This window comes from Chiloscyllium plagiosum, unplaced genomic scaffold (genome assembly GCF_037043375.1).
Source record: "Chiloscyllium plagiosum isolate Xiang-an unplaced genomic scaffold, Cpla_swu_hap1 HiC_scaffold_43, whole genome shotgun sequence".
NCBI classification, from domain to species: Eukaryota; Metazoa; Chordata; class Chondrichthyes; order Orectolobiformes; family Hemiscylliidae; genus Chiloscyllium; species Chiloscyllium plagiosum.
In genome coordinates, this window is record NW_028270181.1 from 18,802,594 (window position 1) to 18,821,233 (window position 18,640).

Consider the following 18,640-nt stretch of genomic DNA (forward strand, 5'->3'; position numbering starts at 1 on the left):
TTATTTTAACATAAATCTTGTTATGAATGCAGTCATGAACACCTTGGGTATAAATGTCAGAAATAAATTTAATAATATTGAGGCACTAACATTAAAACATAGAATTAAATAATTTGTCTCAAAATAATTACATTTATCCAAGTTAGACATTCTGGAAAGGAGCTTCACTCACATTGACCTGCCCTTTTCTGTGGCCTGAGGTTCCAACTATACTTCTAAGTAATCTCCATATTTAAAACTTCCTGAGCATTGTGTCTGGTGGTTTTCCAAGGCTTCGAACAGAATGTGAGAGAAGCAATATTGGAATTATAGTTTTCATCCTTCTCTGGAACTAGAGTGTCCAGGATGCATGCTGCTAATCTAAATGATAAGGTAACACTGGTCCAGGATTTCCATTTGCAATTATGAATTCTTAATGGGGAGAGAAAGATGAATAAAGAACATTGTATTTTCACACAGAATCTATGGCACCACAATATACAGAGTTTGCCATCACAATCCATAGCACATAATAACTACATATTATGTTTCTTCATAGCTTGAAAATATTTAAAAGATATTTTTACCCACCAGCGTGTGCAGTTTAAACTGTTAAATCTTAGGCCAAAGATACCTCTTATGAGATTTTGCTTTAGATATTTTCAATCCAGCTAATGTTCGGCCAGCATTTCTTGGCAAAGGCATTGCAATTCTGAGCTACACTGAAAAAGGTCAGCCAAGGCTCCCACTCCTGTCTGACAACCAAAGACTCTCAGGAAATTGCACACACATTGATGGGAAGAGTAGTCATGTTTGGAATCAGGGATACAAAGTCCAATTGCTTTTAGACACAGATGGTTTTACCTCATAAAAAATGGCCCTTTTCCCAATCGATCTACATCAGTCTGTATTATCAAGAGGGATATTTGAAAAGAATCACTTCATATGGGATTGAGAGAGGGTAATTTGCTAAACAGTATATTGTAAAGGAATTTGTAAAAAATATTTTAAACGCAGGATTATAAACATTCAAAACAAAATGGGAGCAATGACGCCTATAAAATATTGTAGAATTAAGCAGTGTTGTAATCAATGCATGTATCAATCAGTGTTTCTTTATTATTTAGCTCTAGCCCAATGTTTACATTCATTTTGTCATAACACTAATTCGTGATGAAACGCCCTCTATTTTTAAGTCACTCTGTATGCAGCTTCGACTAATCGTATGGTGGTAGAAATTTGCAATACACCACTTACTACAATTACAATGATGCCGCGATACCAAATCTCCATTGCATTGACCAATGTGGTTACGATCTGTGACAGATATTCGCAAATTCGTGTGAAGTCGTGTAAATCGCATTTGGGATTGCCCAGTTTTTCTCATGGGGTGATGGGTGGGAGGGAGGTATCTAGTATGAGCCAAAACAACACAAAATTTGCAAAAAATGAAATGCGTGCCTGAGAATCTGTGCACATAAGTATTATTGCAAGTCTTTTCTGAGATTAAGCTAAGCGTAGCAGCTATGAGTGCAAATAGCGACAACGTTTTTCAAATATATGGGATTCGAAAGATTAAAGAGATGCGCAAAGGCTTGGATACAGTCAAGTTTGAAAATGCTGATGACTGAAACAGCCAAGTGGAAACACCGGGCGGCCGCTAGATGGGACTGTTGCATCATGCTTGCAAAACTGGAGCTCCGGCCAGACAGTGGGGAGTTAAGAGCAGATTAAAATGCTGCCCATAGCAAACTCGAAGAACTTTGAACATATTACATCGATAGAAAGTCGTCTAATTTTAAATCTGAAAGGATCCCGGACGCACGAACTATCATGATGGCTGGTGTGAAGTCGTATTTAATGTTTCAATTTTTTTTCAGGTCCTTTTCAACTTGAAATAATGCAAACATCGAACACTCAATAAAAGGACACAGCGCCGGGCGATCATTTGACCATGTCTTCTGTATTGCCCGGGACAGGGAGAATCAGTTACCTCCTCCTTCAAGTTAAAATTAATCACAATAACTTGATCACTTAGTTTCTGGAAAAAAATCGTCGTAAATTGCTGTCCACTGAAGAGAGAGCCGCTCCCTCCCCCAACGCCCCATCTCTGGGCTGGGGGAATGGTGGAAATACTGAGTTTGATATATGAGTGATGTGCATCAAACAAAAGACACGGCATTTGACGAGAAAACTCGCCGCCTCCAACAAACACATCATATTGGAAAATAAAACCACAGGATTATCAACCATCTAGTACCAAGACTTGCTAACTATCAATCAGTGGCCTGCTGGAAAACAAGCCACATTTAAAAATAAAGCTTTTTTGAATAATAATTTAATCAGCCAAATTCAAAACGTTCATAATTGCAATATTACTGATGAAGACTTACATTGTAAATTAATCAACTATAATTGGCGCTTCTAATTGAAGAGAATGGTTTACATTTCGTTTAAATGGCAGAAAATTAATTATTTGTGCAGTGAGACTGGAAACTACACAACAGAACCACGTTTTCTTGAAAAAAAACTTCCCTTTATTAAGGGCCAAATCTCATCCAAAAATTCGGAGCAAACTTCTAGTGTGACCTAACAGAAAGGGGCGGCGGAGGCTGGCTCTGGGTGTGGGAATCATCTCTGGAGGTAAAGTGCTTTCGTTTGATGTTCTTTTTTTTTAACCGAACACCTCGGGGAGCCTTGGAATGTAGCGACTTTGGAAATTTACAACAACCGCCTGTAACCTCAACATATAAAGTCTCCTCAGTCTGTAATTCTGTCTCTCTTTAGTTATTAATAAAATACCCGCCCTGATAAAACATGTTTAACGAATATCCATCAATCAATCGTGAAATAAAACTTTAGAATTAGAAAACGGAACAATTAGAGAGTTTATTTAACCATCAATGTACAAAAACACGTGAAATCCTCGTGACCCATCTGCACATAGAATAAACTGTACACTATTTAAGAAAATGTAAACAGTTTTTTTTAGAAAAACGTATTTTAAATGCACTTAATATATATTTAAATATTGGTAAACAATCTTCAGGCTGGTCTGGGCTGATTCAGAAATGTCGCGGCTGCAAAACTAAACTCAAGCCGATCCCAGACCCGTCCATACATTTCTGTATTTACACCAATCTATACATAGCATTAGGAAGATCGAAAACAGACGATCAGCTCCTCACTCGAACAGAAAGTTGGCGGTACAGTGCAACCTTCCCTCTCCAAAGGGGTTGCTTTAGCGTTTGACATTTTGTTTTTATATTGAAAACAACAGTGCCAAGTCATCGCGCTCTCCCTTTTGGGGAGCAAACGTCTCTCTCTGTCTCTGTCGCGGCCTGCGCCCACGTCTCTTACAAAATGGTACAGTGACAGATTTGCAGCAGGGGGGTAAATTACAGGGACTGGGACGAACCTCCAATATGATTGCTGTAGGGGAATCCGACGCCTTTTATTTTCTCCAATTCACAGCGAGAATCAGGACTAAATGCAGGCTGCTAGGTTCAAGTGTCCACTGCATTAATCACTAAAGCCATGGTACTTTAGATCAAATGGCAGCTTTATTCTGTGGCGGGTTTACCACCGACTTCTAATGGAATTCAGATTGTTTCTTTTAAAAGGCGGCAGAATCTGAGATTTCTGTAAAAATTATTCTGTATACTTTGATGAACCTTGATTGCACTTTTAACAGAGTAAAGGAATGACTAAATGGGTTCACCACCCAGTTTCGGTATTACGAAGTCAATGTGAGGAGGGTTGTAGTGATTCCAGAGTTCCCTGAATGACCCTTTTCTCCCCCCCCCCCCCCCCCCCCACTCTGGTTCTGCCCAGTAGCCTCTCTGACTTCAGTGTCTAAGGAGACAGAAAGGGGCTAGTCTCTCCCACAATTTACGACAAATAATACATTCCGTATGTGACCGGAGCGGTGAACAATCCCGGCACGGGAAGAGCAGGGCGTTGGAAAGCGTTAGATGGTCCATACAGGTTGGGAGAGGTGAGATGGGATGCCAGGGGGAACGGCAGGCCGAAGGAAGGTAACAATGGCTTGGCGGCCAATTTCAGTTTCTCCAGTTCGGCCTCCTGCAGCCTCTTCGCCTTCGCCCGCCGGTTCTGAAACCAAATCTTCACTTGGGTCTCGGTCAGGTTGAGAGAGCTGGAGAACTCGGCCCGCTCGGCGATCGACAGATACTGTTTCTGGCGGAACTTGCGCTCCAGCGACAGAAGTTGCGACGTTGTGAAGGGGGTTCGAGGCTTCCTGTTGTTTTTGTGTTTCCTCAGGGTGCACGGGGGCGGGCTCGGGTGTCCTGCAACCAAAGGCACAGAGAGAAAAGATATGCATTTCAGCGGCTCTGGGAGTAACTCGAGATTACACCAGCCCCAAGGAAAAGGGACAGCAAGGCTTTCTACAAGCAACAAACTTCCCAAAGGTGCCCCCATGACAAGAACAGGCCTCTGTGTGGGGGAATTTATTTCTTAACTACCATTCGCTCACAGAACGGGAACATTGTTACACAGTGGAACAGCAACATTGTTGCAATAGCCGAACTGGAATATTGCTGCACAGTCACATAAGAATATTGCTACACGGTCACACTGGAATATTGTTACACGGTCACACTGGAATATTGTTACACAGTCACATAAGAATATTGCTACACAATCACACTGGAATATTGCTGCACAGGCACACTGGAATATTGTTACACCGTCACACTGGAATATTGCTATACAGTCACATTGGAATATTGCTACACGGTCACACTGGAATATTGCTATACGGTCACACTGGAATATTGCTACACGGTCACACTGGAATATTGCTATACAGTCACACTGGAATATTGTTACACAGTCACACTGGAATATTGTTACACCGTCACACTGGAATATTGTTACATGGTCACACTGGAATATTGTTACATGGTCACACTGGAATATTGTTACACTGTCACACTGGAATATTGCTATACAGTCACATTGGAATATTGCTACACAGTCACACTGGAATATTGCTATACAGTCACACTGGAATATTGCTGCACAGTCACACTGGAATATTGTTACACCGTCACACTGGAATATTGTTACACCGTCACACTGGAATATTGTTACATGGTCACACTGGAATATTGTTACATGGTCACACTGGAATATTGTTACACTGTCACACTGGAATATTGCTATACAGTCACATTGGAATATTGCTACACAGTCACACTGGAATATTGCTATACAGTCACACTGGAATATTGCTACACGGTCACACTGGAATATTGTTACACGGTCACACTGGAATATTGCTACACGGTCACACTGGAATATTGCTACACGGTCACACTGGAATATTGTTACACAGTCACACTGGAATATCGCTGCACAGTCACATAAGAATATTGTTACACTGGAATATTGCTGCACAGTCACACTGGAATATTGTTACACCGTCACACTGGAATATTGTTACACAGTCACACTGGAATATTGTTACATGTCACACTGGAATATTGTTACACCGTCACACTGGAATATTGTTACACGGTCACACTGGAATATTGCTGCACAGTCACACTGGAATATTGTTACACTGTCACATTGGAATATTGTTACACGGTCACACTGGAATATTGCTGCAAGGTCACACTGGAATATTGTTACACAGTTACACTGGAATATTGCTGCACAGTCACATAAGAATATTGTTACACAGTTACACTGGAATATTGTTACACAGTCACACTGGAATATTGTTACACCGTCACACTGGAATATTGCTATACAGTCACACTGGAATATTGCTGCACAGTCACATAAGAATATTGTTACACTGGAATATTGCTGCACAGTCACACTGGAATATTGTTACACCGTCACACTGGAATATTGTTACATGGTCACACTGGAATATTGTTACATGGTCACACTGGAATATTGTTACACTGTCACACTGGAATATTGCTATACAGTCACATTGGAATATTGCTACACAGTCACACTGGAATATTGTTACACCGTCACACTGGAATATTGTTACATGGTCACACTGGAATATTGCTGCAAGGTCACACTGGAATATTGTTACACAGTTACACTGGAATATTGCTGCACAGTCACATAAGAATATTGTTACACAGTTACACTGGAATATTGTTACACAGTCACACTGGAATATTGTTACACCGTCACACTGGAATATTGCTATACAGTCACACTGAAATATTGTTACATGTCACACTGGAATATTGCTACACGGTCACACTGGAATATTGTTACATGGTCACACTGGAATATTGCTGCACAGTCACACTGGAATATTGCTGCACAGTATACTGGAATATTGCTATGCAGTCACACTGGAATATTGTTACACAGTCACACTGGAATATTGCTACACAGTCACACTGGAATATTGCTATACAGTCACACTGGAATATTGCTATACAGTCACACTGGAATATTGCTGCAAAGTCAGACAGCAACATTGTTACAGTACAGCATATCAAGCTTAACCCCTGCCATGTTTGATGGGGTGAGCATTCAATGAAGAATGCAACCCGTATGCCGGGCACTTTCTATTAAATCCTGTCTTTCACAGGTAATATGAAAGGACGATGTCTAAAAGACTATTGCCTCAGTATCGAATGGGAAAAGGGCGAGGAATGAGTTTCCCTGCAGTCTCCAGGGGCATGCAGCGCTCTGTCAGTAGATCACAGATTCCCCTTCCATCCCAACATGTCCCCTGTAATTGAGGGCCACTTTCTAACCTTTCAGAAGTTTGCGGCTATTCCCGAATACTTAGAGAATGGGCCTTGGGAAATATGGGCGAGTTATTCGATTTGATTTGAATGAAGTTGAGCAGCGTCCTAACAGCCGGAGTACAACTTTTATCTCAACTTACAAACGTATCAATGAGAATTCTGTGTCTGTCAATGGCCTTGGCAGATTGCATAGTTTTTGCCTAGAGTTACACACCGCCATACGAAGGCTTTGGGTCCGATACCAGGACTGACACTCCCGAGTCAGCAGAGTGCCAGCTCATTTCCAGTGAATACATTTTTTGCTCCCTTCAACCCTAAGTTTGATTTGGATTTCCATTTATTAAATAGCAAGCGTCTTCATTCAGAAGAGTGCAACGCGCATTTTGGAGAATTGCAATTAGCATCAAATGCAATCTGAGAGGGTTCCGGGTTACTGAGGTCGGTCGGGAGGATACACCTCAACAGCTGTTTAAAATTCACAAATCTTGCCATTAGTTACTTCTTGTTACTAATCAAATCTTAACTGAAAGAACAAACCTGTATGCCTATGTATGTACCAAAATCCGGTGTCTAACAAATATAACCCAGTTCGTGTTCCTCTGTACTCTCTATAGCCCACAGCCCAGTCCGTGTCCCTCTGTACTCTCTATAGCCCACAGCCCAGTCCGTGTCCCTCTGTACTCTGTATAGCCCACAGCCCAGTCCGTGTCCCTCTGTACTCTCTATAGCCCACAGCCCAGTCCGTGTCCCTCTGTACTCTCTATAGCCCACAGCCCAGTCCGTGTTCCTCTGTACTCTCTATAGCCCACAGCCCAGTCCGTGTCCCTCTGTACTCTCTATAGCCCACAGCCCAGTCCGTGTCCCTCTGTACTCTCTATAGCCCACAGCCCAGTCCGTGTCCCTCTGTACTCTCTATAGCCCACAGCCCAGTCCGTGTCCCTCTGTACTCTCTATAGCCCACAGCCCAGTCCGTGTCCCTCTGTACTCTCTATAGCCCACAGCCCAGTCCGTGTCCCTCTGTACTATCTATAATCCACAGCCCAGTTTACAACCGACAGTTTATTTTACAACCTGCAGTTTAGTTTACAACCCACCGTTCAGTCTATAATCTACAGCCCAGGTTATAACCTGTAGCCCAGTTTATAACCCGCAGTCTAGTCTATAGCCAAAATCAGGCCTATAAATCACAGTCCAATCTATAATTTACTGTAGTGGTTATAGCCCACAATCTGGTCCATAATACAGTCTTGTCTATAATTCAATGTTCAGTCTATAATTTACAGTCCAATCGACAGTCCACAGTCCAGTCTACAAAACACAATCTGGTTGAAAAGCGACAGTCCAGTATATAACCCACAGTCCACTTTATAACGCACGATCTAGTCTAAATCCCAAATCCCCACAATGGGGATAGTGATGTAGTGGTCATGTTACAGGCCGAGTAATCTAGAGGCCTAGATTAGTCATCAGGAGAAAGGAGTTCAAACCCTACCACAGCAGCTGCTTGGTATGTGTGTGTTTGTGAGGGGAGCTTTTGATGTTAAATTCGATTCACAAATCTGGAATAAAATGCTGGTAATAATAGTGGAACTTGCACTGGACACACCTTATTCACTACCGTCCTACAGGGAAAGGGATTTGCACCCTTGCTCTACATGTGAGTCCTAATGGCCTTCTGAAATAGTCGAGCAAGCCATTCAGTCTGAAGGCAGTTGAGAATTGGAAATTAATTGCTGGTCCTGCCCGTGACTCCCGCTCATCAAGAATGATTTTTTTCAAAGTGTCCAAAATGTGCATTTTATTACTTTTTATGATCAAACTGCTGGAGTTGCGGTGTAAGAACTTCCGAGAACCTAACTATATTTCCACCAACCCCCACCATTTACTTTCTAAACTGGTGGCAAAGATTAGAGTGGCAACTTTAAAAAGAAATTAATTCCACAGAATACAAACTAGAGTAAATCGACACAAATCCCGATTCTGTCAGTTCAGTGTGACGGCTCTGCCATTCCCCAGTGAGATAGGGAGGGAGGGTCCCGGGGAGTGAATGGGAGACAGGAATAAATGACTAATAGGAGTGAATGAGGGGAATAAGTAAGTCAGTAGGTGAGAGGAATGATGGAGAGTGAATGAGTGAGTGCAAGAGGGAGTGAGTGCAAGAGCAAGAGTGAGTGCGAGCGAAGAGCTAGTCAGTGAAATGAATGAAGAAATAGTCAAGTTAGGGGAATGAGATGGGTAGGTGAGGAGAGAATGAAAGTGAGAGGAATGAATGTGAGAGGGAAGTTAGAGGGAGTGAATGAGTGTGAGGGAAGGAGTGTGAGGGAAGGAGTGTGAGTGAGAGAATAGGTGATTGCGAATGAGAGATGAGTGAAGGAGTAAATGAGTAAGAGGGATGAGAGATGAGTGAGAGGAATAAGTGACTGAGTGAGAGGAATAAGTGACTGAATGAGTGAGAAACGAATGAGTGAGAAGAATGAGGTGAGTGAGGGGAATGAGCACTTACTTGGAGGCGGTGAGTAAGAAGAACTGTTTTGAACCCAAGTGGACTGTTCCTTGTCGCTAAGATTTTCGGGTTCGTGCGAAGAGGAATTCTCGGGTAAATGCTGCAAGTCTTCTCCAGGGTAGTAAGTCCTGGAGGAGGAGGAGCTCTCCTCCTTTGAAGTGGAGGAGGTGACGGCAGGCACTGGGGGCTCTGAGGTGGAGCCCTGGCTCCTGAAGGGCTTTCGCTTTGAGATCAGGGATTCCACACTGAAGGGGAGGCTGGAAATCTGAGTGTTAGATCCATTCGAGTCCATGGGGGAAGCGTCGCTGCAGTCTCGCCCCTTGGCTGCCGCCTCGGTGTCCCTGTGCTCTTTAGTCCCCTGGTTGTAAATGCCTTGGACAGTGCTCATCATCCGGTAGGAAGGGGCCATACACCTTGGGGAGAAACCACTTGTCAGTCAGTGCAGTAAAGCCCTCAGTGCTTTTCCGTTTGACATGGAGAGCCAGAGATAGAGAGAGAGAGAGAGAGACGCTCCCAAAGTCAAGCTCCTCAAGTCTGACTTGCTTACCCCTTGGAGCCGAGTTAGATCCGCTTTAAACTTCTGAGGGAGTTTGCTGTCATGCCGCCGCCCTCCAATGAGATGACGGGCTCAGGGAGCTGACGAGCAGAAAGTGGAGCCGATTGGTTTCTGGGTTGTAAAAGGCAGCGATCACTCTGAAAGAAACGAGGAGTTACTCAAGAGATCTCTTGCTGGGCACGTTTATTGATAGCTCAGGGGCGACTTGCTCCTGGAACACGGTCGCAGGGAGCAATTTCAACGCAATTAAGCAGTGGGGCAGCCTTTAGCAAGATCTCATTCTCATTACGAGTTACTTATTGAAACCATGCTTTCGGAGAATTGAACAAACAAAAAAAAACAAGTTCGCCTGGTCTTTAACTCCAAGTTTCTTGAATACGAGTGGTGCAGGATACATTTTCTGCATACTTTCAATCAGGACAATCTGCCCTGGTCTCTGCAACGCCAGCGACCCCCTCCTCTGAGCCAAAACCATGCTTCATCTAAAAGCAAGAGCAATTCTTCAAGATAAGTCAAGGCATTTAATAGGCAGACAAGTTATGTTATGGAAGGCGCCAGCATCGGCAAGATCAAACAAGAGAAGCTACCTCAGGGAGAACAGGCAACCCGACTTAACCAATTGTCCTCAAAACTTTCATGTTTGCTAAGAATATTCTCACAACGCTCAGAATGTTTTTATAAAACTTCCTGTAACACACACAAACACACAGATCAGCATTCTATACTGAATATATTCAGAATGCTAAACGGGTTTTCTGCTACTTTCTGTGTTTAATTTGACGAGTTTTTTTCTGCTGAGTCTGCAGATTTAATTTTTTTAAAAGGTGATTGTGACTGACAGTCACAAAGCGGCGGGGTGGGGGTGGGGTGGGGGGGGGGGGTCGGTTTGTACTTAATTAAAGTCGAACCCAGACGATGCACCATCAATTAGCGCGGCCCTGATACTGCGGTCTCCGTTCACCGGAGAATTCTCATCAGCCGTTCGTTGGAAACCGTTTACTGTACAAACAGCAGCGAATTCACTTCCCTAATTCACACGGATTTGCCTCTTGTTTTTACTAGTGGGAAAGATACAAATTCAGCGATGGGAAAGCGCTCTGCAGTCAACAGACGGAATGTTAGAATCTATTCCTATTCTCTAATACATTAAATGTATTTTTATTTAAGTTCTCACGAGCTGATAGTAGGAAAGATTACAAGAGGTCCGCTTTGAACAGAGATTTGCAAACTGTTATCACGTATAGCATTTGCCATTAATAGACAGAACCTCTGTAAAAGAAAAAAAAGTTTTGAAATTATCATTAAAGAAGATGTTCTTAATGAAATGGAGGTGCAATTGTTTCGTTTTGGCCTCGCTGGAATAACTGATTCTATTTTTTAAGGCCGAATTTAAACCACTGTTTCTGGGAAGGGTATAAGAGTCTGACTGGTTGCGGGGAGGTTGGACACTATAAATTTCCGCAGAAAACATTCCGCGATGGAAATCCATCGACCTCACAAAGAAATTTACTTTCCCAACTTCGACCACCCCTTACCTGGTTAAAGAAACAATTGTTATTTTAAAAAAAATACTTTCAGAAGTATTTCTCTTCATATTCTCCAGTGAAATGACGGCCTTCAGCAGCAACTTGTCTCACATCGGAGGTAGACCGCGGTCTCCCTCTTGGCTGTCTGCCTGTTTCGGGCTCTCGTCGGCGAAAGTTTGGGAAGGACACTCTGCCCAGACTTATGTTAAACAGAGATTTTTGACTGAGAAAAACAGAAAGGCCAACTGCGGGCCCGGGAGAAGGGTGCCGGAGTCAAGGATGTGTCACAGATGCACTGGCCCAAGTATTGAGAAGACGGCAGCTCCTGAAAGGTCTGCCTTACCCAAAAAAAAACCAGCCAAATCTGTATTAATTTCAACAACATTTCACAGTGCGTTTGTTAGCAAAGTCCCCCTTGCTGGTGTGTCTCATTGGTGGTTTTAAAGTATCTTGTATTTCACGTTCATGCCAGATTGCTATTCTTACAATTACAGATGCAGGATTTATTCCCAATTATAACATTTCTACCCAGCTGGAGTGATGAACGAACGAAACCCAAAGCTCTTCATTTCGTTTTGAATTTATACACTAACCCTGTTAATATCGAACCGAACGCCCCGTACAAACATAACATTAACCGAACTAAATAAACGCGCTTCCCTGGAAGAGAAACGAAAGGCTTGTGTGTACAGGACGTAGCACTGGGGGCTAATTTTTGCTGCATTCTTATTATCCGCCCGGGTTCAGTGATGTGGTCAAAGGCTGACAGAGCGGATGGCTTCAGGTAGGAGGATGTCAGCTAGATCAGAGCCTAAAGTAAGTGTGTTTTATTGTAGCAGGCAGATGTGTCAACTTTGAGGAATACACGCCTTAAAGGAGTACACACAAAAAAAGAGTAAATGACATAAGGTCAGAATATCCTGTAAAGGGAGTTAATAATAAACTGTTGATATTTTAAGTAATTGGTCATCGTTAATCTACATTCATTATGTTGGAGCTTTTCGTTAGTAGCTCACTGCTGGCTACTGTGGCTGAGCCGACCTTCAACCGGATTACACTCTCGTGAGATTTCATGTTTCTGATTTTTAATACATTTCTGATGTTCTCTGCACTAACATCGTTCGTTTCTGGTTGGACTAAACTTGCTGAATAGCTATTGAGTCCACACGTCTTTGTTTGGGGTGGGGGAAGGTGGTGGTGGACGGTAATGCAAATTGTCCTTAAAAACTGCCCAAACGAAAAACGCGTTGCCCCTTCGTAATATTACTAACGGGGAATTTTAAACTTTTCGGAATGGAAGTCCTCATATTTCCAAAGTATTAGCGAGTTTTGAGAAGATTTGTAGCTCAGGTTGAGGGATTGCTCCCTCCCAGCTCAGTGAGCAAACCTACATCCATTGCCAAAATATCTAAGTCGCTCTATCGATTTTGCTTAAATAACTGGATCCGAATTCTCCTTCGATTTCTCAAAAGCCCCACTTTTTAAAACAAAATTCTACCAGTGATCAACCCGAACCTTTCCAGTGTCTGTCAGTAATGTGACTAAACAGTATACTTAAGAAGGTGCACTTGGTCTGATGCCTGGGTTTTAGATAGATAGCTAAAAGTACAAACAAGCACCTCTTTTTTAACATCTGTCCATAAACGTTTAACTACTTATAAAGTTAACCCGGGAACTCAAGACGTTGGAAACCTGAAAGTAAATCTGAAATTATTACTGGAACTCGGCAGGCCCGGTAGCTTCTGTAGAGAGAAAGCAGAATTAACGTTTTGGGTCCAGTAACCATTAGGAGTAATTTCTGTTTTTGTTTCTAGTTAACAGCGTTAGTTAAAACTAGATTAAATCAATTGTTTTATTTTAGACCTTTTTCGGGTTGCGTAACATCCAGTCGCTAACATATTACATACAAATAGGATTCTAAATGCTACCGTCTTGAAATTCATTTGGCAACTCATCAAATTAATTAAGTCATCAAACTTCAAAAGCACACGCGATCATTGTCCTTCGGTGGATTTCAATCGGTTTCAGTGGCCTCGGACACAGGACAAGTCACGGCTGTCGAATTTCTGCGTGAGTTTCACCCATTTTACACTAAATCAATACTTGGTGGACAATTCTGCTGTTTTAAGTGTAAATAAAAAAGAGAGTAATTGACTCAGTTCAAACAGTAAAGATTGTGCTCACCAAATAAATATATAAGGCAAGAAAATATGTAACAGGGTTAGTCAGAGAAAATTATCCGAGAGACCAACGAAGTATTCATTTGGTCAGGCCTCCAAATTTGCACATCCATTGTCGCCAGTCGCCAGTTTAATTTACAAAGCCATCGGTGACAATTAGGTCACTGTAAATCTCTGCAAAAACTCATCAAACTCTTCCTGGATTTTGTTTATCGCCCTCAAACAAAGTTCAAGTGCGATATAAACACATAAGATGTCTGAGCGAGACTTGCATCTTGCTGAATACCTGTGTGTTTGAAACACACCGTTAGGAGAGTTGGTGGGAAATAGGGTTGTCGGAGGGCAGCCTCGAATGATAATGGAAATGTTTGTGACGGGATGTAAATGTTATCTGTCGATTACAATCCCAATAAAACCAGAGCGCTCCTTTGTAACGCTGATCCTGTAGATAACATAGAACCACTGAGAACTTTTTTTAACTGGAGTTTGAGGGCAAGCAATGAAAATGGCAAACTCAACAAAACCGGCATTATTTCACAAGTAAAATACCCACCCTCTGTATTTGGCTAATCCACGATTTATGTGACTGCTTGAAGTTTATATATATATTTTAAAAACATACAAAACCGTGTTTTGTTTATAACCAGCTGACTGTCAGCGAGGAGCGGAGGCTTGGAGCCGGGGGAAGATGCATGTTAGAAGCTCTTTGTAGTTTGACATATGTTGTTAGTAATTAATTCAGCCCAGCCTAATTTTTGGTCTTTCACTTACTGTTAATTTTAAGTGGAACCAGACACTGAGTAATGATATTGTTAACATGTGCACGCGGGAGAGCTTTTTTTTTTAAAAAAAGAAAATATAAGCCCCACAGCGACTTTGATTTCGACCGTTTTAGGAAGCGGCCAGGCTTGAGGGACATTTGCAGTGTATTCGGGCCGCACCTCAACTCAATGTTAATGGGGATGTGCCTAGGGGGAAGTGTGCAGATTACACAGCGCCCAAGGGAGGGTTTCAGTTGCGTGTGGCAGATATTGTCAAACTGCTCTGTAAACGTTATGCAATCTTTGGAAAGGGCTGAAAGTGCTTTGAAATCATTGCATTTAATCGCTGCTGGAACTGCTTGTCTCGGTTTGTTTTTGACAGTGTGCAAATGGGCGTTAACTCGGGCGCCCTGCCTGTTTAAATGGCATCACTTTCTCACTGGGGTGGGGGAATTTCCGATTACCATCCCAGTGTGGTCCCGCTCCCAATTCACATCCATTTCAAGCGCCTTTCAGATGGACAGAGTTTCTACCAGAGTGTAAACATACCGAAAAGATGGATGTACCGGGTCAGACCAGGAGTGGACGGGAATGCACTGACAGTGAAATGTACTCTCGCCTGAATTAAACTCGCCCAAGACTCAGGGTTCCTGGCGAACCAGTGACCAGTTCCCAATAAGAAGCAAGTCTCTCATCCTGTTGGATTCTCCTTGTGTCATCCACCGGGAATCCAGGTATTCACCTGACCGAGCCTCTACCTGCTCTGGGGTCGGCGAACAGTTTATTGCTCAAAACAGAATCCACAATCCTAGAATCCACACTGGAGAAGTTCCCCTGGTCTCAGGGTGGTTAAAAGACTCCCTTCTTCTGGAGAAAACCAAATACTCCTGGAGATTGCCGGAATTCTCACTGATGCTTGAGTGATGATTACACCTGGACCTGCTCCTTGCAGAGAGCTCTTGATGTGATGGGTGGGGGGGCTTTCATTGTACTGGCCTTCTCGACTTGCCGTCAAATCCGTACAAGAAAGGTTCCCAAACACAAGCCATCGCACTGACCACCACTGTTTCACCACCATCCGTAAAGCTCCCCGATGCTGTCCATCTCTGCCGCCCAGTCAATGTTAATTCTGCTCGGACATATCAGTGAGATGATGAATGTTGCACCAGTACTGACAGCGCGGCCTTCTCCTGCACAAGCCCTTTACATCCACTGTGTGTCAAGAGAACCCCGAAACCACAGGCGTCTTTGCTGCAAGTTCATCAGGAGCGGAAATACATTTGAAATGGTGCAGACGAAATGTATAACCTTTCCAAACACTCCCAATCCATCTGGAGCTTCCATTCAGCTGAAATAGGAATGAGAAAGTAATACAATTTATAATTGGTAGGATAGAGGGAAACACTCATTACACTGACCTACATACACACATATACATATATATATATATATATATACACACACACCCTATGGTATTTGCATATACATTTGTAGTATATGCAAAATATCAGTGTTCATTCCCTATATATGCAAAATATTATAGTGCTCATACCGTATAATATATGCAAAACAATTGATTATAATGATCTCAATTTATGATAGTGAAGTCTCCAATGCCGTAATATGAACATTGTTGCCAATTTCACTTTCCTGGAATCGTTTCACGTTCTGTCCTGTAGTTTTGACCAGACCTCACTTTATAAAGTTCGCTGTCCCGCTACTCATGATGAACATGGCAGAACGTGCTTTTATATATTAAATGTTATCCATCTGTGAGTTTATAATAAATCAGAAGGTTGTGGGGTTCAAGTTTCATTCCAGGACCTGCACATAGGCTGATATTCCTGCAGTACTCATTGTCTGCATTGTCATATGTGCAATCTTTTGACAGGATGTTAAACCCACCCTCCGTCTGTTCTATCAGGTGGATGCAAAATATCCCAAAGTATTATTTCAGCAATACCAGCAGTTAATCCCTAGACCCAGGAAGAATGCTCATCTACAATCAATTTCATAGATGCAGTTTAATTGTTCATTAACACCTTGTTGTTTGTAGGAGCTTGCTGTGTACAGACTGCACTAAGTTCCCTACATTGCACTCTCATATTTGAAGACTGACTCTTCACTGGCTGTAAAGCACTTTAGGATTTCTGTCCTGTAGTTGTGAAATAAATACAAGTCCTTGTTGTGAAATGTGTCGTAGAGTTGAGATTTACTGGAAATCTGTTGGCCTAAGTTACACTCTGAACAAATCCGTTTATATTGTTATTAACTACATATTTCACACACAGCTATAACAAAAGCTGCAGTCTAGTTTACTGCAGATAGGTTTAGAGACATCACTTGTATGGAATATCTGATGTCTTTTAGAGCATCCCTGTAGCCTCTTAAACCAATTAAAATCACATTAACACCTCAACTTAAAGAGTGCATCAAAGAATGCAGAAGAAAAGTGCGCTGAACATTCATCTCGGTGGTCAATTCAATGCAAATACAAGAGAAAGTGCTAAACATCAATGATACATTTATACTTTAGTCTGTAAAAAATGTTCACTTCAGTTTTCAATTATATGCAAGTTATAGCACAGAAGTAATCCTTTTTGCTCAAATGGTCTGTAGTTTGTGCTTCTTAGGATGCACCTTCCTACCAACTTCATCTCACCTTATCAATATTTCCTTCCATTTCTTTCTCCTCAAAGGTCTTAATTAGCCTTGTCTGGAGGTTATATCTTTCTTATTACCTCATTCAGTGAATGTAATACTGAGCTTCACTTTCTTCCTACCCTTTGGATAACAAGGTTAGAGCAACAAATTTGAATGTCATGTGAATAATGTATCTCTTCCATAGGACTTGGGCCAATATTTGTCTCAAGAACTATCTGTGCAGTTACTATTTTGATTGTAATTTCTGCTTCATTTGAAAGTTCTGGGCACACACTATGAGCACACAGCTTTTCCATATTATGAGAGAAGTTGTGTGACTGCATGAGTGCAGCATGATGCAACCAGAAAACATGTAGACATAACTAAGCCCAGCATTAACTGGCAAAGAGTAGGTTTTCTAAATGTCATAGCCTGGATGCATTTTACAAATAGTAAAGGGATAATGACATGGCCATAGTTAACCACTGAGCCAGATGTGTTGAGATGATTGCTTTATGTCCCTTTTATATTTTATAGGATAACTGCCTGTCAGAATGATTAAATAATGATATAATACATGGAATCTGAACAGATCTGGTGAAATAGTTCCAAATATATCACATGCAATTACGAGGAAATGCTTCTCAGAACGTTGTGCCTTGTCCTTTAGTTCAATCTTTCAATTCTTGCTACATTTTCTGTCTCTTTAGAAATTAGTTATGAGCAACTATAATGAACTCCATTGTTATTTCTTCTTTTACCCTCTTTTGGGGATAATGGAAGATTTGAATGCCACATTATCTCTATTCAATAAATTACATAAAATAAAACAAACCATATCATCATAAGCAGCAAGGAAAAAGAGAAAAATAATCTTTCAGGCTTGTTCTAATCTAAAATATGCTGCTGAAGGGGTGATGGAATCAGATTTAATCATGATGTTTGAAAAGGAACTGGATAAATTGGAAGAAGCAAAATTCGCATGGCTTTTGGGAAAAAGCGAGAGAGACTATTTGAGTCATTTTTTGTAAATGATTAGTTCAAGCATCAAGGACCACATAGCCTCCCTCTGTGTTATATTATTCAACAATTTTAAGATTATTCATATATCTGTGAAGTATTTGTGGTGGCTACATGTCAAATTAATGGATGGTTAAATGTTTACTTCGAGAACTATGATTTCAAATCAATATGTGCCAGACCATAGCTGTTTGGGGCCCTCTTGCAGTGATAATATGAGTCTATTTATGTTATAAGAGATTTATAATTGAAGAGGCAAACAGTGAAAGGCATTAGCTTGCTTTGGTTTAGAAGAATCAAGAATTGTTTCTTGCTTAAGGAAATCCCATAGCTTGAAATGTTTTGTTGCAGTTTGCTGAATACTTGGCTGCAGCCAGATATATGTCTGAACAGATTATCCTGGAGAGAAGTATTTGTTCAGAAGAGTTAGGAAATGAGTTACCTCAGTTTAGTGGCTTTAGTTTCACAATCCCAGACCAGAAATCTTAACTTAGAAACCTGAATGTGTTATTTGAAGCTAAGAAAGTTTAAGCTCAGTTATGTGAATAATCCAGGAAGTCGCCATCAAACTGTTAAGAACACGAATTAAAAGAAATAGTTAAGTCAAACTGATATATATGATAGAGAAGGGAACTTTCCCTGGCATTTGAGTACTGTAAAGGGAATGGTTTTGGAATAGATGGGATTTTATTTTTGCTATGGGATTGAAGTCTT

General features: G+C 41.6%; 1 protein-coding gene across 1 annotated transcript; it reads right to left on the minus strand.

The window, feature by feature from the left end:
* Positions 1–2,847: 2,847 nt before the first annotated feature.
* On the minus strand, positions 2,848–9,759 carry msx3 (muscle segment homeobox 3). The gene is made up of 2 exons (XM_043678877.2): positions 9,241–9,759; positions 2,848–4,286 (listed from the first exon to the last, which is right to left on the minus strand). The coding sequence occupies exons 1-2, from the start codon at positions 9,647–9,649 to the stop codon at positions 3,871–3,873; spliced, it is 825 nt and encodes a 274-aa protein (XP_043534812.1). The 5' UTR covers positions 9,650–9,759; the 3' UTR covers positions 2,848–3,870.
* Positions 9,760–18,640: the final 8,881 nt, after the last annotated feature.